Source organism: Ahaetulla prasina, chromosome 1 (genome assembly GCF_028640845.1).
Source record: "Ahaetulla prasina isolate Xishuangbanna chromosome 1, ASM2864084v1, whole genome shotgun sequence".
NCBI lineage: Eukaryota > Metazoa > Chordata > Lepidosauria > Squamata > Colubridae > Ahaetulla > Ahaetulla prasina.
Window position 1 is genome coordinate 31,544,814 of NC_080539.1, and position 26,007 is coordinate 31,570,820.

A 26,007-nucleotide genomic window follows, 5' to 3' on the forward strand; every position below is an offset into this window, starting at 1 on the left:
CAAAGCATCCAAGTGACTTGCATTAACAGCACAAAATTAAAACATAGAAAACCGACTGCATAACCATCACAGCAAGGCTTTGATGTGTCAGTCAGCAAAATCTCCAGGTATCCCTATATTCCCCTTCGAAGAGCCATCTTTTGTTAAACCACCGGCTGAATAGGAAGGCTTTTATTATCACATTAAATGTGATCATTAGAGTGATCCTAAAAGACAACTCGTTGCTGTTATCACCTCTACGGAGCCTTTCTGCATTAGTATTTACAGGATTCAGCCTAACTACGGAGACCCGCAAAGGAATTCAAGAGGAAACAGGTGCTTTTCTATAGGAATAACAGAGACGCAGCAACTCAATCGGCTTCCGTAGAAGGCGGCCGGGCGGCCTTCTGGGTTGCTAGGGACGCTGTTTCCATGGCAACGGAAACAGGCGGTTGCTGAGGCCAGTGGAGTACCAACGCCGCCAAAATGAGCGCCGCTGTAGCCGAAGGGGAAGCGGGGACAGATGTCGACGTGGAGGCGGAGGCGGAGGCGGCAGGCGGGGCCGGCCGGGACGTTGGCAGCGGCGCCGTCCCGCGTGCCAAAGTGGCCAATTTAAACTCAGATGACCCCCTGGAGCGCATCGCCGCCCGCCGCGCTCGCATCGCTGTCCGCCTGGAGGCGAAACGACGGTCGGTTTGATGGAAGGGGCGGGATGGGGGAAATAGACGCACATGCAAGAATTGAAGCCTGAAAGGGAAATCTGCCGGTCTTTTTCGTAATTGCAAATCCACAGTCCACCTGCAGATATAATAAATGCTTCCTCCACGAGGTAACCGTGACCGGTCCTAAAATGCTCGTGAACGTATGTGAACCCTCGTGCCCTGACAGTCTTCAGCAATCTCAGGCATTGGGTCTTCATCCCATTTGTTCCCCACTCGTCCCCCAAATCCACCCTCCTCTAGTTGGTTTTCACTAAATGGGGCTCATCCCTATTGCCCCCTCCATTGCCTGTGTCTAAAACTGGGTGTCAGGCCTGGAAACCATACTGGGCCTTAGGGTTCCAGATGCTGCCACAGTTTTCCCCTGAGGGGAAGAAGGGGGGTTGAAGGGTATGGTAACATTCTTCAAGCGGTCAAGGTCGAATGGTGTTCACATCTGCAGGAGGAGTGGCAGGAAGATATTCGAATGAACTGGGAGAAAACTGGGACCATGTGACCAGCAAAGGGGTTAGTGGGGTGGGACTCTTGGGGTTTGTATAACTGGGAAAAGAATCCGGAAGTTAAGTTTTGGAATTCACTCATCGTGTGCCAGTTTCCTTATGCTAGTAAAGAACTCTGAAAGACAATGGCTTCTGAGTTTTTTTTATGCAGAAGAGGTTTTTCTGGAACCTTGACACAGGGGTCACCAACCTTTCGGACCTCAGGGACCACTAAATTCATAATTTTAAATCCCATGGACCACTAATATGATCTGCTTAATGACCAGCTGGGTGGGTGTGGCTAGGTGGTCATGTGACTGGGTGGGCATGACCAACTTGATGTCACTCACGTCGAGGGGTGCCTTGCTGGCCTCTACTTGCCCCTCCCCTCCTATCCACTCCTCCCCTGCCTGCCCGGGCTCGTTAGGGCCCCAACAGGAAGCAGTTGTTGGAACTAAGCAGCCACCACAAGAAAGAGTTGGCAAAACAGCTCAGTTCAAATTGGATCTGACCGAGAAGGAGGCTCAGCAGAAGCACCTCACTGAGGACTAGGATCATAGGCTTTCCAAGCAGAGGGAAGACCTGCGGGAGTGCAAGGCTAGGTACAGGCGCCTGGAGGCTCAGTGGGCTGAGATGATCAGCCAGTTCCAGGCCATGATGCAGTCCCACTGGAACAAGGTCCTCCGGCTCTTCACCACCAGTGGCACTTCCTTACAGCCTTCACCCAAAGCCCCAGACCAGGAGGCTGAAGCAGACCCCAAGTTGGAATTTCTGCCCCCCTCTGACCCACACAAAAAGACCCTGAAAGGGAGACTCTGCAGCAACATGTTCATTGCACGTATCTGTCCCAGAGGCCATAGTTTGATGACCCCTGATTTAGTGCAATATTAAAAATGCAAATCATTTTTCTGTGGACCACCAAAATTTTCTTGTGGACCACCAGTGGTTCACGGACCACCAGTTGGTGACCATTGGTCTAAAAGGTCGCTCCAATTCAAATTGAACAAAAATCATGGGTTATGAATACTACAAGGCTTTTAAAATGCACTCAGTATCAGGATTTTAGGGAATGGGATGGTGAGATATCTCTTACATAAGTGACCTTCCCAAGTTTTAACATCTTTATTTTTGCCTTTTTCCTTACCAGGAAAAATAAACCTATTGGGAACCTGCTTCAGATTTGCTTTTTATTGGTACCCATAGTAGTAAACCATTCATAGGTTAAATAGATATTTATGTTTGTTTTCTCTCTTTTAGGGAAGCTCTTGGGGAAGATCCAGATGCAAAAAAATTTGTAGAAGAGGAACAGAGCAGGAGTCACAAGCAAATAGAGGACAGTAGACAGGTTAGTAGAGGATTATGGAATCAACGTGTGAATCAAAATGCATGACATATTTTGCCTTGTTGGACAGGCTATGGAGAAAAGTTATTTTCTAGCCTGTCCAACAAGGCAGAATAAGACAGAAACTTGATATCTCAATAGTTTGAGATATAGTTTCAAACTATTATAAAAGTTTGAGAAACCATTATATTTAATTAAACAAGTAAATATAACTAAAACCATAGGAGAATGTCTTCAAAATTTTACATACAGTGTAATCATTTCACAGGGACCTCCACTTTTGTGGGATCTTCAGCTGTGCTGACAGAATCAAGGTTTAAGGGATTGCTAGAAAATCAGTAGGATAGAATAGAATAGAATAGAATAGAATAGAATAGAATAGAATTTTATTGGCCAAGTGTGATTGGACACACAAGGAATTTGTCTTGGTGCATATGCTCTCAGTGTACATAAAAGAAAGGATACGTTCATCAAGGTACAACATTTACAACACAATTGATGATCAATATATCAATATAAATCATAAGGATTGCCAGCAACAAGTTATAGTCATACAGTCATAAGTGGAAAGAGATTGGTGATGGGAACTATGAAATGATTAATAGTAGTGCAGATTCAGTAAATAGTCTGACAGTGTTGAGGGAATTATTTGTTTAGCAGAGTGATGGCCTTCGGGAAAAAACTGTTCTTGTGTCTAGTTGTTCTGTTGTGCAGTGCTCTATAGCGTCGTTTTGAGGGTAGGAGTTGAAACAGTTTATGTCCAGGATGCGAGGGATCTGCAAATATTTTCAGGGCCCTCTTCTTGATTCGTGCAGTATACAGGTCCTCAATGGAAGGCAAGTTGGTAGCAATTATTTTTTCTGCAGTTCTAATTATCCTCTGAAGTCTGTGTTTTTCTTGTTGGGTTGCAGAACCGAACCAGACAGTTATAGAGGTGCAAATGACAGACTCAATAATTCCTCTGTAGAACTGGATCAGCAGCTCCTTGGGCAGTTTGAGCTTACTGAGTTGGCGCAGAAAGAACAGGGCCAATCTCAAATTGGATGGGGAAATGTTCCGTAGAGAAGATGCCATGATAGTGAATGTTTGCCTCCATGGTGGTGTCAGATGAAACTGTTTAGCAGATGGGACCTCTCCCTCCCTGCCTGCATTCTGGAACAGCTAGATGTAACCTGGGACAGACAGTTTCTCAAACACTAATTATATTCTGCAAATCCTGAAACCGGTTGAGTCTATAACCGAATGTCGTATATTGTATAAATGAATAGAATAGAATAGAATAGAATAGAATAGAATAGAATAGAATAGAATAGAATAGAATTTTTATTGGCCAAGTGTGACTGGACACGCAAGGAATTTGTCTTGGTGCATACGCTCTCGGTGTACATAAAAGAAAAAAATACGTTCATCAAGAATCATAAGGTACAACACTTAATGATAGTCATAGGGTACAAATAAGCAATCAGGAAACAATATCAACATAAATCATAAGGATACAAGCAACAAAGTTACAGTCATACAGTCATAAATGGAAGGAGATTGTGTATAATCTGATTCTGGCATATTTTCTTTCAGAGATTGACCAAATTGTTGCTTGATGGCACACAGCTAGTAACAAACATCCAGGTGGCAGCTGATTCTCGGGAAGCACACAGGAGATCAGAGGAAGAAGAGCTGACTCGGCAAAGGTAAGACCTTTGTATTAGCTTCCCTTGGAACTCTGCAGTTTTTAGGACGTGGAAGAAGGATAAAAATCAAGCTCAGCAGTGTTAGGGTTGTCTTAATAAAGCATCTTCTCCTTAAGTTGAGGCATATGGGGGAAAAAAACGTCAATATGATAGCTGCAGCTGCGCAACCAGAGCCCTGCATCTTTTAAAATACTTTGTGTGTACACTGCAGGATGCCTTCAAGAAGATTGTAAACTTTTTATTAATAAATATGGCTTATAGAAGCCATTTGATATTCTTTTCATATTACTTATTGTTTTCAGACCTCTTATATATGTATAGGTTTGCGTGTTTTGTCCTTATATGTGTTGATGTATTTTAATGATTTGTCATCCTCAACAATTGTAATGCCCACCCCATCCCCCTCCTTGCTTTTGAGTAGAAATTAAACATGACATCTGTACTTCATTTTAATGCATTAGCTTGAACTTGAATGAACTACAAGGCCCAGCAGACAAAGAGTACAAACAGAAAAGGCTGCTTTGTACATTTTTTTCAGTTTGAAGCTTGGTTTTTCCGCCAAAAAGAAAGACTGAGGAAGGAACAGAGCTAATGTTCAAAGGAACATTTCAGATTATTCATGATCCATAGCAATCCCCAACAAATGTATGAGTTTTTAATCTTCATATAGAATAGAACTGAATTTCATCTAGCTTGCTTTGAGTAAACTTCCTAGATATTGTTATTCTCAGGGTTGAGAAACTGGAAAATGAAGCCAAGGCCAACTTGGATAAGTTTGATGAGATCACGGCCAAGTGGGCCAAGGCCAAGCAGAAGACCATCCCCCAGGATCTCTGGGAGGCTCTTAATCTACAGCAGCAGCACTGTGCATTGCTGATTGAAGAGAAGAACAAGGTCATTAGTGAGTTACAACAGGTAGGATTCTTGCTTAGTGTACATGCATCAAATTGCTCTCAGCAAATGTGGCTGCAGGGATATGTTGAAAGGTCCATGCTAAGAAGAACACTGAATTTAGAGAAATAAATTTTAAAGAGAAAGATTATAATACGTTGTATTTCAAAAGATCACTGCAAAGAAGAATACAAGCAAACTCTCAGACACCGCCCAGCTCTATTTCCCCTTGTTAAGAGGGAGTAACTAATTCTAGCTGAAACTCAGATGTTCCCCTCCATTATATTTTTGTTTGTTAATGACCCATTTGGGTGCCTATGTGCATTTCCCATCCTCTTAAAAAATCAACAATGGTCTTTATGATCCCTATAAAATATAAAATGGCCCACTTCCTTATAATTCACAGGCAATATCTGAGGTAAAATAAATCTCTTCTTATCTGATATATTTCCTATTTTTAAAAAGTTGAAAAGCCTGGGAAGTAAAATAGATTGTCATCACAACAAACTATAAATTCCAGATGATACTCTCTGGGAATGGCTTTTCACAGCTGGGTATTATTATTGGAAAAAATGGCAAGTGTGAGCATAGCAACATGAATGGGAGCTATTTTTTTTGGCCCTATGATCTTTGGAAGAAATAAGAGATTTTTAAAAGTAATCTCAGTAGCAATTGGACTAAACAGCTAATAGCACCTTATTTGGTGCTTTAAAGAATGGTGTACGGTCCATGACCAACAAGCTACATGTGGCTCCCAGTGGTGAGATTATGATCCCCAGAGCCATTTTCAAACTTGCTGCTGAGTTCTGATAATAAATTTTAAAGTTTCCATAAATGCTGAGGGTATTTAATCTGCCACCACATTGTGACGACTGAAAATATTTGTGTTCTCCCCTTCCTCAATGTGATTTCATGTAGTTTATTAATGTTTAGCTGTTTGGCAAGCTGCAGGATATTTTCTTTGAAGTATGATAACTGTTTTTGCTGCCGTATTAAGCATGGTGATTTTGAGCCCCATTTCTGGGAAAGAAGGGATCACAGTTGTTGGAGAGAAAAGCGTATGGGAAAACACCAATTTTGATCAACACATTGGAAAGTAGTGAGAAGGGAAGAAGAAAATGTGTTCGTGTCTGTATGAAAGGGTGGGAAGATACAGTTCACATAAGTGTGTTTACACTGTATGAGGAAAAATAGATGTGTATGCGTACTAGTGCTGCCGTGTAACGGGGTGAACTCCCGTTCCTTGTCCCAGCTTCTGCCAACCTAGCAGTTTCGAAAGCACATAAAAATGCAAGTAGAAAAAAGAGGGACCACCTTTGGTGGGAAGGTAACAGCGTTCCATGCTCCTTTGACGTTAAGTCATGCCGGCCACATGACCACGGAGACTTCTTTGGACAGCGCTGGCTCTTCGGCTTTGAAACGGAGATGAGCACCGCCCCCTAGAGTCGGGAACGACTAGCATGTATGTGCGAGGGGAACCTTTACCTTTACCTTTATGCGTACTGAATCAACGTGTGACTTTGAGGGTTAGCATGTCTCTTTGTAGTAGGATGTGTTGCAGTGCAGGATAAGCCTCATCATAAGTCACATCCATTTCATCCTTGCCCTGTCCATTTAGATCATCCCTGGTAGCATAATCTCCTTTCGTAAAATAATATGAATTTCTACTCAGAAATTTGGGGGTGAAGGCAGATTAAATAGATTGATACTATCTTGAATTGGTTTCTGAATTGGCTTATTTACTGTTGCACTACATACTGAACTACGAAACTCACCAAAAACACACTGTGGGATCATATAACAGCTAAGGTATAACAGCTCAGCTATAAAAAAAGTTAGATCACAATTATCCAAGCTTTGCATGCTGTGCTAATGCAGATGCTAGGCCTTGACCGATTGTATTACTGAACATATCTTTTAGCTCAGGGGTTTCCAACCTTGGCAACTTTAAGCCTGGCAGACTTCAACTCCCAGAATTCCCCACCTGGCAAAGTTGGAGACTCCTGATTTAGCTTGCTGAACAGCATTCAGTTTTGCAGAAGTAAACAGTGGAACAATGCCACAATTAATTATTTTTCTGATTATTTTTTTTTTTTTGCTTTTCTGATTGTTTTTGTGTTTTCAGGAATTGAAGAGTAAAGATGATCAGTATGTGAAGGATCTTAGGAAACAGAATGAAGACATTAATTTGCTGCTGGAGCGAATGGAAGAACAGATCCGAAATCTCGTTAAAAACTACCGTCGAGAACTTTTGCAGATAGAGGTATATGATTTTTTTTTAGCAAAATATGAATCTTGTTTGTTGTGCATGTAACAAGAGGTAAGAGAAAGAAAATATAATGCTGTATAAAGAAAATATAAAGCATTATCTGAAGAAACAATAAAATATATAAAATTTATTTTGTCTCTTATTAATTTATAAATAGCCTGTTATATGTTAAACTTAATCTAAAATAGATGAAGAATGTTATAATCTACTGACAGTATTAAATTAATTTAAAATAAATAGTAAAAGACTAAGGAAATAATGTTTTCTCAATTCTACATGTTGAGCTAAATTATTCAATTTAGTTTCAAAAGTTAAGGGGACTAGTTAGCAAATTAATAACTTTGAAGATTAAGCTCCATAATTTACAGATACTATTAAAGAAAATTGTTTTTATTGGATTCTTGTTTTCTGTTGTAAAATAAATAGTCAATATTGGGATTTAAGACTAGCAGCCTCGTCTTATTTTTATTATTTATTTTTATTTATTAAATTTATATGGCCGCCCATCTCACATATGTGACAGTGAAGGGGACGCATGATTATTATGCCATCTATGTATATGACATACAGAGTAATATGAAGGCAAAAACAGGAATAATTCATATGATAGGTCTCAGAATATGAATTCTGAGTTCACAACTAAATAATCAACATTAACTCAACATTTGGGGATAAGTATTAATCCTTTAATAGAGAGAAAAATACTTATGAGGTATATGCGTTGTACCAGTTTACTATTATATTTGTTTGCCAAATACAAACAATCTCATGACTATGAATGGAATAGATAAAAATTACAAATATTCAGTAAATAACTGATCACAATAGGAAAAGAATACAACACAAAATGAATTAATATATTTTGGGGAGTCAAGCTATTCTTCAAAGCAGCTGAAGGCAGGACAAGAAGCAATGGATGGAAACCAATCAAGGAGAGAACCAACCTAGAACTAAGGACAAAATTTCCTGACAGTGAGAACAATTAATCAGTGAAATGATTTGTCTCCAGAAGTTGTGGGTGCTCTAACATTGGGGGTTTTTTAAAAAAATATTTTTTAAATTTTATTTTATAACATATAAAAACACTGGAGGTTTTTAAGAAGAGATTGGATAACATTTGTCTGAAATGGTATAAAACGGCTTGAGCAGGGGGTTGGATTATAAGACCTCCAAGGTCCCTTCCAACTCTATTATTCTATTAATGTAGAAGGAGCATAACATTTTAACAGTAAAAACTGTTTCAAAAACTATTAAAAATTTAGAAGGAACAAGAAGTCTTGACTTATTGATTCAATTTGTATAGCATGCATCTGAACAAGTGTTCTAAAAATATCGTCACTTGAGATTCACTTGATCTTACTTGGCAGTAGCACTTGGGAAAGGCCCACTTGTACAGTATAACCCAATTGTATTTCAAATTACAGTGTAGGAATTGGCATCAATTTTATCATTAAATGTTAGCTCTATAAAGAGATTTTTCCTAGCCTTATTTGAGATTACTCACTTCTTTACTCGTAGACTAAGAGCTGTTTAAATCTTATGCCAAAGGTGCTTTTTCAAGAGGCAACTGGACTCTGGATTTTCTTCAAAGATGTTTCACTTCTCATCCAAGAAGCTTTTTCAGCTCCAGAGCTGAAGAAGCTTCTTGGATGAGAAGCAAAATGCCAGAAAGTCCAGTTGCCTCTTGAAAAAGCACCTTTGGGACAACTATGACCTGGATGACTGAGAATCGCCGTAGATGTTTAAATCTTAAGTTTTTTCCCCCAGAAAGCCTTTGAATTGGAGCGTCGTGAACTTCTCGCAAGCAACAAAAAGAAATGGGAGCAAGCCATGCAAGCTCTCAATCGACAAGAGGTAATTTGGAGTTTTTTGTTCTGTTGGATCCAGGGAGCAGTGATAACCCAAGAGAAGTCTTTGTGGAAAAGCTGATGAAAAAGAAAAGTAACAGCTGGAATATAAGAGGAAAAGGGAAGATACTTGCAGAGGAAACTTGAGTAACAATCTTTTGTAAAGCTTAAATATTAATTTTTTTTGGAAACGTCCTTGATAATATCAAGATTTTTGATGGCTTGATTAATGGGCGATGGTGAATAAATAAGTATAGGCAGAAGGAGCCTAGATGTGATCTCCAGAGTGTAATTTAGGGTGACTAAATTACACTCTAGGGTGATATTTTAAAATCTTGATTTTAAATCAGGCTCTCTTGATTATGTCTTTCATAATCGTCTTTATGAAAAGTCTTTCATAGAAGACTTCATGCAAAGTGCATGTGTGAAGATGCACACAATGATAGGAAAAGTGCTTTCCCCAAAAAATTATGTGTTGTAAATGTTATTGCCTCTGACTACACTGTATTTATTCTTCAAAAAAACCTTGGAAAATTCTTTTAAAATCTTTGAAATAGCATGAAACTGAAAGGAAGGAGATGTTGCCCTTACCTTTGACAATGTGGGAATAGGTTGGTGCTAATATGATGCTAATATATAGAATTTTTTTAGAACAGATCATTAGCTGATAGAAGAGACTATTTGTTTATTGAAGTGTGGAGTCCCTGGTGCTCTCTTGGTTGTTTTCTTGCAGACATTTCATTACCAAACAAGTAAACATCAACAGTGCAACAGCCAATCTTTAAGCATGAGTTGCCTTGAACCACAAGATGGCTGGCATCTATAGAATAGAATAGAATAGAATAGAATAGAATAGAATAGAATAGAATAGAATAGAATAGATAGACAATAGACAGACAGATAATAAATAAATGTGAGAACTTAGAAAAGAATTTGGATATTGTAAAGAGCCAGCATGAATTTCCAAAGCATAAGTTCCCAACTGAAACCAATAATTTTTTATTTTCTATCATAATGATTTCCTTGGTAAAATACAGGAATAGTTTACCATTGTCTTCTCCTATGTAGTATGAATTGATGCCTTTGCCATTGTCACTAAAGTGATTATGTGCCTCTGGCATTGTCCTATATTGCTGCTGCTTAATGCACGTGCCTACTTGCTTTAGTTGGGCAGCTGGAATTACCTTCATGCCTTGGGTGACCCTGCTGGGGAAATATACTCTGGGTAACACTCCTGACCTTCTCGCATCTCTCCCAGGAACAGCACCTCCCCCCGCAATGAAGCACAGCAGGTTTTGTGTGTGTGTGGGGGGGTGTTGGTATGTTAGAAGAGCCAAAGGTTAGAACCAGATCATCATGGAGAAAATCTGTGTGATCTTGACTTCATGACATATAATTTATTTATTTATGTATTTATTTATTTTGTCACACAGTATATATAAGTGTAAGCATGAAATAACTATACAATATATAAGCATATATATAAGTATGAGTATGTAATAACTATATTAATTGGATATAACGAAAGGAAACAATAGGACAGGAACGGTAGGTAGTCTTGTGCTCTTATGCATGCCCCTTACGGACCTCTTAGGAATGGGGTGAGGTCAATAGTAGACAGTTTTTGGTTGAAGCTTTGGGGATTTTGAGAAGAGACCACAGAGTCAGGTAGTGTGTTCCAAGTACTAATAACTCTGTTACAGAAGTCATATTTTCTGCAATCAAAATTGGAGTGGTTCACATTAAGCTTAAATCTATTGTGTGCTCGTTTATTATTGCAATTGAAGCTGAAGTAGTCTTCGACAGGAAGGACATTGTAATAGATGATTCTATGAGTTAAACTCAGGTCATGTCAAAGACGGCGTAGTTCTAAATTTTCTAAACCCAGGATTTAGAGTCTGGTGGCACAAGGTATTTTGTTGTGTTCAGAGGAGTGGAAAACTCTTCTTGTAAAATATTTCTGGACATGTTCAATTATATTGATGTCTGAAATGTGGTGAGGGTTCTAGACAGGCGAGCTGTATTCAAGAATTGGTCTAGCAAATATTTTATATGCTCTGGTTAGTAGTGTGGGAGAACTTTTGCTATTTTTTAATTAGAACCCTACTTAACATATTTTTCCCCTTTTAAAGTTGGATTTTATGATGGCTCGCTTAAAGAAGGTGGAGGAGTATGAACAAGAGCTGAACCAACTGCGAGTGCAAGATGCTGAGGAGTACAATGTTATAAAGATCAAATTGGAGCATGATGTGCAGGTGTGAATCGCTCATTTGGGGGGATGCTGAATAAAGTAGGACAATTTGTTCAGTGGTGGGATTCAAATTTTTTTACTACCGGTTCCGTGGGCGTGGTTTGGTGGGTGTAGCAGGGGAAGGATAATGTAAAATCTCCATTCCCACCCCACTCCAGGGGAAGTTTACTGCAAAATCCCCATTTCCTCCCGATCAGCAGGGACTCGGAAGGCAGAGAATAGATGGGGGCAGGGTGGGTTCTACTTACCTTTACTACTGGTTCACAGGGGGATCGCGTGGACGCTTGCTTCGCTCATGCGTCGGGGTCAGTGGGCAGAGCCTACCCCTGGTTTTAATAACGCTTCACAAGAACCGGTCTGAACTGGGTGCAACCCACCACTGGACGTGGCCAGTCAGAGGTGGTATTTATTGGTTCTCTGAAATACTCAAAATTTCCATTACTGGTTCTCCAGGACTGGTCAGAACTTGCTGAATACCACCTCTGAATTTGTTCCAAAGAGCAGTGGGAAGTTGATGTTGCCATTGGTAGATTCCTCAGTGTATGTTTCCTTATTTCATCTGACGGACACCAAGAAACTGGCCAGGTTGGATTACTAGAAGTGGATACCTTTAGCACAACCATTAATAGGTATAGATTTCAGTAAAGTACCTGTATTTGGAACTTCCAATTTCCTCAGCTCAAGATCAGGATCATGATGTTCTAATTGTGCTATTTAATATCCCTTCTGCTGCAAGGATGAAACTATTCAACTTCATACAGTGTTTTGTCTTCAGTAAGAGAACTTTCATCTTCGGTTTTTTCTCAATAGCTCTGCTTTTTTCAGACGAGGGTGCTAAAATTTTTAGTCTGTGTTTGCTTGGAAAGCTCCATCTTGGCATGTATACTACATCTTAAAGTATACAGTAGGCAATGTTGTTGACATTTGATGAAAACACTAAAGAGATAGCATTATTGCTGCTCAGCCTGATTCACATGTAGCGAAATCATGAGTGGAATTTATATCACAATCCTGGCTTGCCACTCAGTGTAAAAAACAAAAGTCTAGAAACATCTTTTTCTGACTAACAAGTTTTATCAAAGGCATGCATGCCTTTTAATAAAATTTGTTGTCGAAAATATGCTATTACACTCCTGATGTTTGCTGCCCTAAACTAGCACAGCCTTCCTATTACAAAGTTGACTTAGTGTATTGTTTTCGTTTGTGGTACCAGATCCTGGAGCAGCAACTCCAGCAAATGAAAGCCATCTACCAACTAAACCAAGAGAAGCTGGAATACAATTTCCAAGTGCTGAAGAAAAGGGATGATGAGAACACCATAATCAAATCCCAACAGAAGCGGAAGCTCAATAGGTGAGAGTAGCAGAACAGCTTCCTTGCTTCATATTTTTATTGCTTCCTCTTTGTAGGAGAAGAAGTAGCAGAGCCTGGGGGCTGAGTCAAAAGTGTAATCAGCCTAGAATCTCATATGTTGCCACAAGCAATCTAAGTCCAACCCTCTTGAGTTCTGTTAACCCTTTAACTAGCGTAAAAATAGTACTGTTAATTGACTAGATTCTTGTGCATAGGCATGAGCAACAAATCAGTTTAATTGTCTATGGAGCTTCTCAGTCATCCTGGTGATGGTTGTCCCAAAGGTGCTTTTTCAAGAGGCAACTGGACTTCCTGGTTTTTCTTTGAAGAAGCTACGCTTCCTATTCAGGAAGCTGCTTCTTGAAGAAGCTTCTTGGATGAGAAGCGAAACATCTTCAAACAAAAACAAGAAAGTCCAGCTGTCTCTTGAAAAACCATCTTTGGGACAATCAGTTTAATTGGAACTTAACGTCTGGCCCTGGACTTTTGCATCTGACACTTCTGCAGTCACCATTTTTCCTTGTCCTGGATAGGAAGTGCAAAATACAGGTAGTCCTCAGCTTGTGACTGAAACTGAGCCTGGATTACAGTTGTAGTTGTGGTTGTTATATGAGTCATCATGTAACTGCACCCAATTTTATGATCTTTTTTGTGGGTTGTCATTAAGCCAATGCTGCTGTAGCTGAATTAAACAACTGTCATTAAGTGAATCTGTTTTATGAGCATTTCCTCCCACCCCCCCAAAACAGGAAGTAAATGTCAGAAACCAGCAAAAAAAATTGCAAAATGCAGTCATGTGACTATGGAGCCCTGCAAACAGCTGTAAATGTGAGCCGTTGGCCAAGCACCCAAATGCGAATACATGACTATAGGTGTGTGTGTGTGTGTGTGTGTGTCTTGTAACTTTGAAATTTGATCATAAGTATTTTTTGGGGGAGGTCCATTGTAGCTTCAAACAGTTGTTAAGTGACCTGTCATTAAGCAAGTATTGTGAACTTTATGTTAGAATGCACCCAAATACAGATAGTCCTTGACTTATAACAGTTCATTTAGTGACCATTCAAAATTGGATGGAACAGTGGAACTGAAAAAAGTGACATGACCACTTACCACCATTGCAGCATCCCCAGGGTCGCATGAATAAAATTTGGTTGCTTGGCAATTGATTCATATTTATGATGGTTGCAGTGTCCCCGGGTCATGTGATCCCCTTTTGTGACCTTCTGACAAGAAAAGTCAATGGGAAAGCCAGATTCACTTAACAACCACGTTACTAACTTAAGAACTGCAGCAATTCACTTAACAGCTGTGGCAAGATTTTGGTCTCAATTGTGGTCATAATTGCATATCCTCAGAAGCTTTTCAGATTCTCAGAGGGTAATGTAAAATTGTGGTATTTAAAATCCATGATATATGAACAATGAAATCCATTATTGAGAACTTTGCCTAATAACTCTTGTTGCCACAAAGTGATGCAATACTTTAAACCTTGAGTTCTAAAGGATTTAAGCCTCTTTTTTGTCTCTGGCTGCTGTGGGTGTCATTTGGTTTGGGCATTGATTCATGTACTTCTTTGTAATAGATGTGTCTGTCTCTTTGCTTCTTAGGCTGCACGATGTGCTCAATAACCAGCGCCTGAAATTAGCCAAGCAGATCAAGCAGTATCGTGAGGAGAACTTGACACTGACAGCTGACTATAAGCGGATTGTGGAGCAGTACAAGGACTTGCAGAGAACAATGAGGTGGGATGGCACCCTGGAATGAGGGGCAGATAAAGGCAATTTGTTGCCTTTGCTGCTTGGCTAGAATTCTGCGCTCAGTTATGTTGCCCTCAGAACAGATGAAGAATTGTGTTCTTTACACCAAGAGTCCTGTAAATCCATGTTGGGAGGAGGGGGTGAAGGATGAACTTTTCTTTTTACCTTCAACAAATTAAACTGTAAACCTAGATGAACAAGTCACAATTGTGTACATACACACACACACACATATTACAACATACTGAAGCACAAACCACACAAGCTTCTTTTTATACATGACTCTTCCTCATGACTTGTTAACTGCAACGCAAAATTCTCCTAACCATTAAAAATTCTCCTAACCATTAATCTCACAGTGTTGCTTTCCTCTCATCACCAGCCCACCATGGAGGCAGTTTAAACTCATACAGGTGGTTCTAGCTTAACAACCACTTGTTCAATGACTCAATATATGACAGGTGCTGAACGAGTGGTACTTAAACAACTGGTCTTTGAAAGTTCTGGCTGTCATAGCATCCTTGCGGATCTGTGAGAACCATTTGCACCCTTTACCGCAGGGGTCTCCAATTTTGGCAACTTTAAGACTTGTGGACTTCAACTCCCAGAATCCTTCAGCCAGCAAAGCTGGCTGAGGAATTCTGGGAGTTGAAGTCCACAAGTCTTAAAGTTGCCAAGGTTGGAGACCCCTGCTTTACCGCTGCCTTCGGACAAACAAATCCATGGTATTATAGTAGTATTTTTCTTCTTTTCCTGACACAATCCTCCACCTCAGTGTTTGTAATGATGGAGTCAGAGTACAATTTGCCCAGTTCCTCTTAGCCACTTTAAAGTATTCCAAGCATATCTATCTCTGGTCAAACTACACTTTTTAAAAATTATTTTAGCTAGTATAACAGAAGAGACCAGTCACTAAGCTTTCAGAGAACCAACTTTCAAATCACAATGCATACCATCACCCGTGGATGGAGGCAGGAGACATTTTCTGTCAGTCATGGCTCTACATTCAAAACTGCAATGTGTGTTTAAAAACTCACATAAGAGAGCTGCTTCCTTTCACTACTTTTCTTGTAGCTTTTTTGGCATCTATTCAGAAGCCTTTCTTCACTATCGCCTCTGCATCAGTCATTGTAGCATTGTGTCTAGTAAACAGCGGCTGATTCTTGAGGAAGGCCTCTTCCTGTTGGGAAAGCAATTAATTATTCTTTTTTTGCTGGCATGTCATGCCAGGGAAACCAACTGTTGATTTCTTTAAGTTGCTCTACATTAGACAAGTGAGGGCAGTTTTGCTCTTCTTGCTGATGTACAATAAAGCTTAGAGATGAGAGCAGTTCAAGTATATTGGCTTCCATTAGCTTGCTGTATGAATCCTGCCATTTTGTCTGCATATTGTCTGAACCACTCCATCGTATTAAGTCTTATATGTGGTTTATTTGGATATAGCATGTTAGGTGGCTGCTATTATGGTTTGTTAACCTGGGTGTAGAGTTTGGCATGATATACTGTATGATCTGATTAGTTTAGCTGCATATATTAGGATTTGCACTATCAAATCTGACACCAGCCACAGCATAGAACAATAAATAGAAGCAATGCAAAACGGGAAGACATAGAGAAACCTGGCTCATAGAATTGCCAAGAATTGGACATGACTGAATGGATAACATCATCATCATCATTAGGATCTAAATTTTGGGACTTCTAACTATTTCGCTATTTACCTGTAGCCAAACCGTTGGGTAATCAAAAGCAATTTCTGAGTATAGATTCAAGTTTGTTGAATCATGCAACTCTTTTCTTATCTCAGACATTTTGCCATTGTGGATGCTGAACATTTCCTGGATGTGTGGCTGATGAATGAAGAAGAGGCCAAGGCGCTGATTCGCAAAGCCTTTGATGCTGACCGTATCATCCATACTCAGCAGTTGGGGTTGCCCTGGACTGAACCTGATGGCTGGTTCCTGCACAATGTGGGACCTATCATGCCTACTAAGAAGATGAAATCAGCCAATGAACTGGCCCGTGAGGTGATCACACCTGATAGTAAGCAAAGTTCCAAAACGTTTGTGGAATTTGGCTGAAAGGCAGCATGATTGATGTAATCTGAGACAAGTTGCGCCACATTGCTAATGCCTGTTTAAATGACTCTGTTGCCCATTATACAAATGGAATTTATTTAGCAAGTAAGAAGTTGATGAGGCATGAAAGTCAGGAAGTGGGGACAAAAATGAGGACAATTGCATTGTTTCCTCAGAAATGAAGGACGAGAGTTTATTTATTTTTTCTCAGAAATTGACAAATTCTGCTATTGCAATACTACAAATTTCATTCCTGTGAAGACTAATTTTGTGACATATGCATAATGCAGATTATGTAGTCATACCTGGATATGCCAGTTTTACATACTTTACGTTCACTAACATAGATGTACACCTTTTTATAGCTCCTTAAACCAAAAGACTAAATGTATTTTTTCCCAGGATCACTTGGCAGCTTTTAAGAGCAGCTAGGTGATCATAGAAAAAGGTACAGTTGCTTTAAAGGGTTTCGGAGAAGTGCTATGTTCATGCCACCACATGCTCTGAAGCACCTTTTCAGTTCAGTTCAGAAAGCTAGATAACTCAGTTCAGTTCAGTTCAGAAAGCTAGATAACTATTAACTTCTCTGTAATTTCTACAATCTGGCCATATAAAAAATTGCAAGATGATGGAAACTTGTGAAGGAATTTATTTATTTATTTTTTTATTTACATTTATATCCCGCCCTTCTCCGAAGACTCAGGGCGGCTTACAGTGTGTAAGGCAATTTATGGAAGCTACATCCAGTGTTTCGGGGGCCGCATGCAACTTTGGGACTCAGTTTTTACAGCTCTTTTCTAAATAATTAGAGAAGTTATTAAACCCATACTTCTGATCACATAATATCTCCCCTCCTCAAACATCCTGTTTTTTGGTTTTGTCAGTTGGTATTTACAAATCGATGAATACTTGTGACATTGTAAAGGTGAAATGCTGTTTTTAATACTAATTAAGACTGAAGCTTTTTAAGGCTAGTGCACCTAGTAATAAACGTGGAATTTGCCTGGTGTTATGGAATTTATAGAGATGTAGGCAGTGTTGCTGACTCAGCCATCTTGCATGAGGGATGCTGTATGTTGACTTGTTAAAATGGTGTATGTTAGACGTCTGATTTTTTTTTTAAATCAGTGTTTAAAGAACAGCTGATATAATTGCTTTACGTATTTAGGAAAGTTCTCTGTTATGCTGCTGCCCCAGATTCTGTTTTTTTTTTCTCTAGCAAGTCAATCACTTCAGCAACTCTTCCCCCCATCCGAGGGCAGACCACCAGAAGAGAATGAAGCGGTCCCAGAAGAGGAGCATAAAGAGGGTGTGGAACCTGAACCAGAATCAAAGAAACGTTGGTCTGTTTCAAGAAAGACCGTCAAGCACATTCTGGAGCTCCTATGTGATGAGTCGGTGAGCTGAGAAAATGAGGAAACATGGGGTTCGTCACTGGCTGCAGATGTCTGCTATGACACAGTATCCTCTTAAAGTCATGCCCTAAGTTCAGCTTTAGGAATTAGTCTAGCCAACAATTGATGTTTCCCCTCTTGTCTTCTGTATCTGTTTCCTTTGGCAGGGCTTTTTGATTGAGAGCAAGCTTCGAGGTCTCCTGCAACCTCTAGAGAGGCCTGATCGCATTCTCATGAAGCTGGACTCCATCTTCACCGTAAGTTCCTGAATTCTCTTGCAGAAGTGATTGGGAAGGCATGTACTTGGTCCTTTCAGATTGGGGCCTATATGTGCTACCTTGGTAACTAATTTCTTCCAGCAGTTATTGCTATTTACCCCAAGGTAGAGAGTTGTACAATCTGCCAGGAGTATAAGGTATAAGCCTATGTTTTTAAGTTTAGCTTTGAGTTCCAATTGGAATCCTTAGCTGATCTATTAGCACCCATTTAGGTTTTTATACTTTCCTACAGGCCCTGTCCATTGACAGTGAAGATGATGTGTATCAAATGGTGGAGTTTTTCATGAATTTCAAGGCTCGGAAGATGGCTGGTTCACAGGTAATAAAGAAAGGGCTTCAACTAATGAACATAATGACTTTCAATCCAACCATCAAAACTTTCTTCATCATATTAGTTGTAGCTCTGTTCTGGCTTAATTGTCTACTCCCACCTCCCATGGACTTTCTCTATGCGATGTCATTGAAGTTGAAAGCCCCCCCTCCCCCCATCTCTGCCCTATGGAGGCTGAGAAACATGAAATGGCGAAAATAATCATTCTGTTTTAGGATTATTTTAGTTGCAGTCATGGATTTTAACCAATACCAGCAAATATTGGGTTATAGTTGCTTTTCACAAAATGTTGACCTTTTCTTTCATGTTTTACTTCTCTTTGTTTTTCTTTAATACTCTCCTTTACACATACATCTCAGCTCTCTGTATATTATCTGTATTTCATTGGGATGTACAGTATGGCTAGTATTCTCTCAGTATGGTTCATTTTTCTTTAGGACTTGGAAGCTGTAGTGGCAGATAGAGTTATCAAAGAAGTATCTAGAGATGCAGAGAGTCTAGGAGAGGAGGAGGTTTCTGCAGAACCACAAGAGGAGGACAAAGGCTCCACAGTTACAGCAGTGCCCCTTTCTGCACTTTATATACATCCTGATGACATTTTGAAGGCTCTCAAGGCATTTGTGCAGGAATTCCAGATACCAAGGTAGGTTTGGATTGAAAAAAATGGGTCCTGGTAGGGGTGATGGATTTGCCCAAAAGGTGAGGAATGGATTAAAACCAAAGGTTGGTCTGGTAGTAGTGCATATGATGCTCACAGACAGCCTAGAATAGGTGCAAGTTAGAATAGAATAGAAAGGAATAGAACAGACCAGACCAGACCAGACCAGACCAGAATAGAACAGAACAGAACAGAACAGAACAGAACAGAACAGAACAGAATAGAATAGAATAGAATAGAATAGAATAGAATAGAATAACAGAGTTGGAAGGGGCCTTGGAGGTCTTCTAGTCCAACCATCTGCTTAGGCAGGAAACTCTACACCACTTCAGACAAATGGTTATCCAATTTCTTTTTAAAAACTTCCAGTGTTGGAGCATTCACAGCTTCTGGAGGCAAGTTGTTCCACTGATTAATTGTTCTAACTGTTGGAATTTCTTCTTAGTTCTAGGTTGCTTCTCTCCTTAATTAGTTTCCATCCATTGCTTCTTGTCCTGCCTTTGGGTGCTTTGGAGAATAACTTGATTCCCTCTTCTTTCTGGCAGCCCCTGAGATATTGGAACACTGCTATCATGTCACCACAAGTCGTTCTTTTCATCAAACTAGACATACCCAATTCCAGCAACCGTTCTTTATATGTTTTAGCCTCCAGTCCTCTAATCATCTTTGTTGCTCTTCTCTGCACTCTTTCTAGAGTCTCAACATCCTTTTTTTTAATTGTGGCGACCAAAACTGGATGCAGTATTCCAAGTGTGGCATTACCAAGTCATTATAAAGTGGTATTAACACTTTATGTTCTATCGCTCTGTTTATGCAGCCTAGAACTGTGTTGGCTTTTTTGGCAGCTGCAGCACACCACTGGCTCTTATTTAAATGACTGTCCAAATAAGCAATGCCACTGAGAGAAAGGCTATAGTATAGGGCCTTTCCCCTGTTAAGCGTTAAGTGAACTGAAGTACTGTTCAACCATCCTTGAGTTGACACAAAACTTCCTGTACCAAGTTACTCCATTCTTTTTCCTGACCCTTCTGCATATGTTCCAAAGTGTTAATTAGGATGCTGAACTAGCCATGACCTTATTCTTTAGCACATCACCAACTGCAGACTGTCCATCATCTGTAGGCTCCTTCCAATGTCCCTCCTCCAATACTCCATTCTGTCGTTAAACTGAGTTGGATTGAAAAACAAGCAATTCCAAGGCACAAAAAAAAGCTCAGTCATAAGCAGCGCTTTTACTTAGGTTTTTCTCTCCCTACTTTTGCTTTCTTTATGCAGTTAATAATACTTATTTCTGTTAAGTGCTATAGATTGCAATTATTTTATTGCCAGCTGAACAGTCTAGGGCTGTTGCATAAAAAGCCACCAGCAGATGATTGTTGTGCCTAGCTTTCTAAGGGACAACAGCAAAATGACAACAGATAATGTGACTAGAAGGGAGGGGCTTCCACTGATCTACCTGAAATAGCCATAAATATTTCCTTAATCCCACTAGTGGTCTCTTGATTCATCTGTCATGTAATGAAATGATGAAACATTATATATTTTACTTATTTTGTGATTATAGTGGAGACCTAGCAGGAAAAATATTGCCAGGGCATTTTTGGCTAAGTTAGAATAACTTTATTGTCGCTTTTAATGTACACTAATCGGTATATATTAATTTCATTGCATACAGTTCTCAAAGGGTCACCATCTCCAATGTAGACTACATAAACACGACAAAATCAATCAATCAATCAATCAATACAAAATTATGCCTATATCCACATATATTACATGACACAGAGAAACAACACAGTCTAAGTGTAAAAGCGGAAAGATTTTTGTGGAGAAGTCCAGAATCTTTGCACATAAAATCTCAAGTTCAGTCTCTGGCATCTCCAGTTAGGACTGGGCGGAGCTACTGATGTTCAGTAGAAATGGTACTGCCTCCAATGGATTGAAATATTGTTTTGAAACAGAAAGAAAATCCTCATCTATGCTATTCTATGTTCCTTCCCAGACGATTCAACATTTTTCATGATTCAACAGATAAAACCACCCCCCAAAGCTGATCAGTTAACAGGATTGGTCTATTGTTGACTGGTGAACATTTCTTTGAAAAGCTAATGAAGATTTTATCTTTAGTAACATCTAGTAATTTCCTAGTGTTTTGTTTTATATTTTTGTGTTTGTGCTGTCATATGCTGCCTGGAATTATATAAAAATTAGGGAAGGTTGGAGGCAAGAGGGGAGTTAACTATTAAATGCCCCATGCATTTAACCATCTGGATTGGAGGGGATGCCATCATTGCTATATTTGATGAAGTTTTTATCAAGATTTGAAGATCTGACAAGCCACCAAATGCATAGTGTGTCAAAATAGCAGGTCATTATGAGATCTTCATTTTAGCATTGTGACTTAGCTCTGGTCATGCAAATGTTTAAATTGGTGAGAATAGCATAGAAGAGTTAAGCTGAAGCCTTCTCTTAAATTGTGATATGAAATTAGGGCTAAGGCAGTAGGAAGTTGTTTATGTCAGATCAAATGATCAGCCAGTGGCTCTTTCCTCCACCTCTAGGGACCAATGGCCACAGATAAAGAAAACACACGAAGAGCGGGACAACTCTAAAGATTCAGAATATTGGGATGCATTGGCTCATGTTATCCCAGATGGAAAACTGAAGCTGTGGGATGCTCTGATTGTAGCCTTGCAAAAATACTAGTAAGTGATGGAATCTGCACATCTATGCCCTTAGCAATAGTAGGGCAACCTCTGCAGATACAAAGAGTGGACTGGACACATTTGAGCTAAACAATCTATGCCAAAGTGTGAGAGACTTATAGTGAGAGTAGTCTCTTGAGGTGAGATAGCAGGAGACTTATTTCTTCAGTTTCAATGAACTTTAATCAAATCCTAGTTCAATCCCAGTCTTACCACTGTTTTTTAAAAGCAAATTTATGGAAAGATGAAAAGAAAATATTGGCTTTCTCCTCTTTACTTGTTTAGTTTATCAGAAAGTGGATCTTCTGTTACCCAGTTTTTATGGGTTCATCTCTCTATGACAGGGAAAAGTTGTATGTTTTTTTATTGAGGACACATAACTGTCCCCATCTTGCATAGGCTATTGAGTTTGACTGATAATGTTCCAATAGAATTGGAGTAATGGGGCAAAATAAAAATCCAGTGTGCGAGGAGGGTTGGGAAAACATCACTCAAGGCACTCTTGAGTGATTTAGCCTTCTCATCTCCCCCAAAGAGAAAAAAATGGACTTCTTTTTTTTAAAAAAGATACATAGCAGCCTTAACCTTCTTCAGCACCTGAGGGACCCATTTTGCCACAGTCCTTCACTAGCAATGTTTGGTCATATCTACTCTGAGATGCTCTGGAAATTATTTGTGGGCTGAGAAAGGGGTGTAGGAGATCCATGCTCACAGGTTACCCATTCGAAAGTCTGCAGTCAATAACGCTGTTGTCCATACTGTTTTGAAGGACTCCTCTCTTTTTTTCACCTGTCTAGTCATTTTCTGACTCTGAGGGCAAAGCTGATTGAAGAGACTGATGGGCTGACTCAGCAGAATGAAGAACTTCAGATACTGCTACAGCAATATTTACAATCCCCAGTAAGTAAATGGGTAGAAACATAGAATCATAAAATTGTGGAGGTGTAAGGGGACCATATAATTCAATTCTCTGCAAGATGCAGGAAAACTAATTTAATCCTATGTTTGAGTTGTCCATCTGGCCTCTACGTAGGATTTTGTAGAGATGTAGAACGTGTAGCCTTCATAGTTAGACTGCCCCATTTTTATTTTATATACATCACTTTTAACAACAAAGAATGCTACATGGAATCTTGTCAAAAGCTTTGTTGGTATATTTTTAAAGAAGGAGAAAAGATTTCTCTCTGAATACTTATTTATGATAAACCCATGTAGACTCTTGACACCATTACATTGTTTTCAAGGTGGTTACATACAGCCTGCTTTTTTTATACGCCAGGCCAGTTATGTACCTGTAACTAACCCAGAAAATCCCTATAGGATCTATCCAGCATCTTGTTTGCAAAAACTTTCTCACACTGAATTTAAATTACACTGATCTATGCTTATTTCGTAATGTTTGTCATTTTACCTGCCATAAAACATTATCCAGGATAATTTTCAGACAAAGCATTTTTAAAAATGCATTTTAAAATATACAAGCTGCATCAGCAGCAAAACCTTGACAGCATTTTCTAAAATTTCTGAAAGTGCTTAGGAATAAATCAAATTCAAATCAGTATAAAAATCTTTACTCAAAATAAAATTTGTAGAAGAGGATGGAAGGCTTCTGTCCTAGTTTTGTCCTAGTTTATATAGTTGCAAGTACGTATAAACATCAGCCTTCATGTCCTTCATGTTTTATTATCTTGGATTCAGTGATGTTAACTTTACTTGCTTAGCATATTAAGTCAGTTATAATACACAGCATGTTATCATTTTACTATCTCCTTCCTAATATGCAGTGCTCTTTAATCCAAGTATTACATTTTCTATGTTGTCCAAATCCTAAATGGTAGCTAATGTGAGAGGCATTGGGGAGGCTAAGACAGTTATTAGGTATAGTAAGATAGGATAATCTATTAACAGTTTTCCTCATAAACTTGTCCAGATTCTAAAAAACCTGGAAGGAATTTTCAAAATGTTTTAAAATTGTGTCTTAAGGAATTCACTTATGAATGAGGGCTGTAACTTTCTTTTGCAGTTTGCAAGACTCCGTATTTACTTATTATCCTTAAAGATACTTTACTGGCATCTTCAATTCTTGCTTCCATTATGTTGCCCAGCTATTAGGGGATTTGACAGTGAAGTTGTGTTTATTTTTTTTATTATTTACATTTATATCCTGCCCTTCTCCGAAGACTCAGGGCGGCTTACAGTGTGTAAGGCAATAGTCTCATTCTATTTGTATATTTACAAAGTCAACTTATTGCCCCCCCAACAATCTGGGTCCTCATTTTACCTACCTTATAAAGGATGGAAGGCTGAGTCAACCTTGGGCCTGGTGGGATTCGAGCCTGCAGTAATTGCAGGCTGCTGTGTTTTAATAACAGACTATCTTACAGCCTGAGCCACCACGGTTTCTTCACCAGAGTGTTTCGTTTAGTGTCTCATGGGAATGTTACACTCATGGTTGAATGCATGAGAGTTATAATTGAATATATAGAAAGGAGGTAAAATTGGAGCAACTGGTAGACACAAAGCAGTTCTAAAGCTCATCCTGTTCCTCCTACCTCAATATTAGCAAGATTGTGGTACCAGTCAGTGGTGCCGACTGGAAGAAGACCAGGCAACCAGTTATTTCTTCATGAAATTATTTGGTCAGTATAATGAATTTGATGCCACAGAATATCAAGGTGACTATTGGCTAGTTTTCTAACTCATGAGAAACAGTCTTATTGGAGGCCTGAGCTATTTTGAACCACGTCTAGAGATAGTATGTTGCCAAATACAATTTTAAGGGAATGGATTTAGAAAAAGATGATAATTGTCCTCATTATCTTTCTTGTGGTATTCCCACAGACAGCTAGCAGAAAAGAGGATGCTGAACGAAGTATATTTTTGGCTTATTTCATACTGACTTCTGTGCTTTTATAGGCTTTAGTAAAAAAAGAAAGAAAAGAGAGACAGCCATAGACTCTAGAATCATTCTGAACGGACTTTATTTAATCTAATCTATCGATCCTGGGAACCAGTTCTAATTCTTAATAAAACTTATGTACTTTTAGATGGGGTACTTTTAAGCATTTTAAAATGGAGCTGGATACAAGGGAGCTTTAATCTCTTTGCTTCTGTTTGTTACAGGCCAATGCTGCGTTGCTCATCCCACCTACCCACCTGCTGCATCTACAGATGAATAACCCATGATAATCTTCCGTGCAAGAGGTGTGGGTTGGTTATTTCCCCAGTATTCTTATTACTTGCCTGGATCATTACAACTAGTCAGATAAACTCCACTTATGTCCCCAAGAGGCAAGAGTGGGCATAAACAATTTCAACATGTAAGCCCCTCAGTTGTTTTGAGGTGCTTGTTTGAAAACACATAGGTTAGTTGTCCCTGAGTTAAACTGAGACACACAGCTGTTTTCTAGCATGATGGCAGCACTGATGTATATAGAGAGTAATTAAAACTAAGTTACAACAAAAACTAAGGCATATTAAATCCACTTTGCAAATATTCTGCTAAGTGCCCAAACCACAACTCAATGTGATTTGACAAAGCCCATATTGACATATTTCAGAAAAGAGGAAAACGTTATCCTTCATAAAATTTTAAGACTATATAAACAAGATGTCGTTTTGACTCTAAACACATATTTTTTTGGGGTGAAAAAACATTTCAAAAGAATTAAAAGTCAAATGACAAATAAATATTTAATTATAACACCGTTTTTTCTGACTCATCCTTGTTACCTAAGAAGACATGTGATGAGGCTGGGGTGGAGTGCCTGTAATTGGATGGTATCAGGAGCCTCCGAAGACTTGCAATTGCAGCTTTTGTCATTCTGAAATATTTGAAATATAATCCCAAAGAAACACTGAATATGAACTTGAATAGCAGCTTTGACGGAAAAAAAGAAGTCACAAAGGTACACTGTATTGTAGGACTGAGACTGTATTTCCCTTGCATTAAGCCATGTAGTTTGAGATGCTTCGTTCCACCATGATC

General features: G+C 39.2%; 1 protein-coding gene across 1 annotated transcript; it reads left to right on the forward strand.

Annotated features, from left to right (window-relative positions):
* The first annotated feature begins 465 nt into the window (after window positions 1-465).
* On the forward strand, window positions 466-25,654 carry DRC1 (dynein regulatory complex subunit 1). Its single transcript, XM_058164427.1, has 17 exons — window positions 466-668; window positions 2,435-2,522; window positions 4,095-4,207; window positions 4,939-5,122; window positions 7,224-7,361; window positions 9,135-9,221; window positions 11,347-11,469; window positions 12,679-12,818; window positions 14,426-14,560; window positions 16,383-16,618; window positions 17,873-18,051; window positions 18,215-18,304; window positions 18,558-18,644; window positions 19,094-19,299; window positions 21,876-22,019; window positions 22,817-22,919; window positions 25,143-25,654. The coding sequence occupies exons 1-17, from the start codon at window positions 466-468 to the stop codon at window positions 25,203-25,205; spliced, it is 2,319 nt and encodes a 772-aa protein (XP_058020410.1). The 3' UTR covers window positions 25,206-25,654.
* Window positions 25,655-26,007: the final 353 nt, after the last annotated feature.

What these genes read in the sequence shown, in the direction of transcription:
- DRC1 (XM_058164427.1), top strand. Translation starts at nt 466, where the DNA reads ATGAGCGCCGCTGTAGCCGAAGGGGAAGCGGGGACAGATGTCGACGTG. An exon ending in AAGCTCTCAATCGACAAGAG is followed by an intron (nt 9,222 to 11,346) that starts GTAATTTGGAGT and finishes CCCCTTTTAAAG; the next exon opens with TTGGATTTTATGATGGCTCG. An exon ending in TGAGGTGATCACACCTGATA is followed by an intron (nt 16,619 to 17,872) that starts GTAAGCAAAGTT and finishes TTTTTTCTCTAG; the next exon opens with CAAGTCAATCACTTCAGCAA.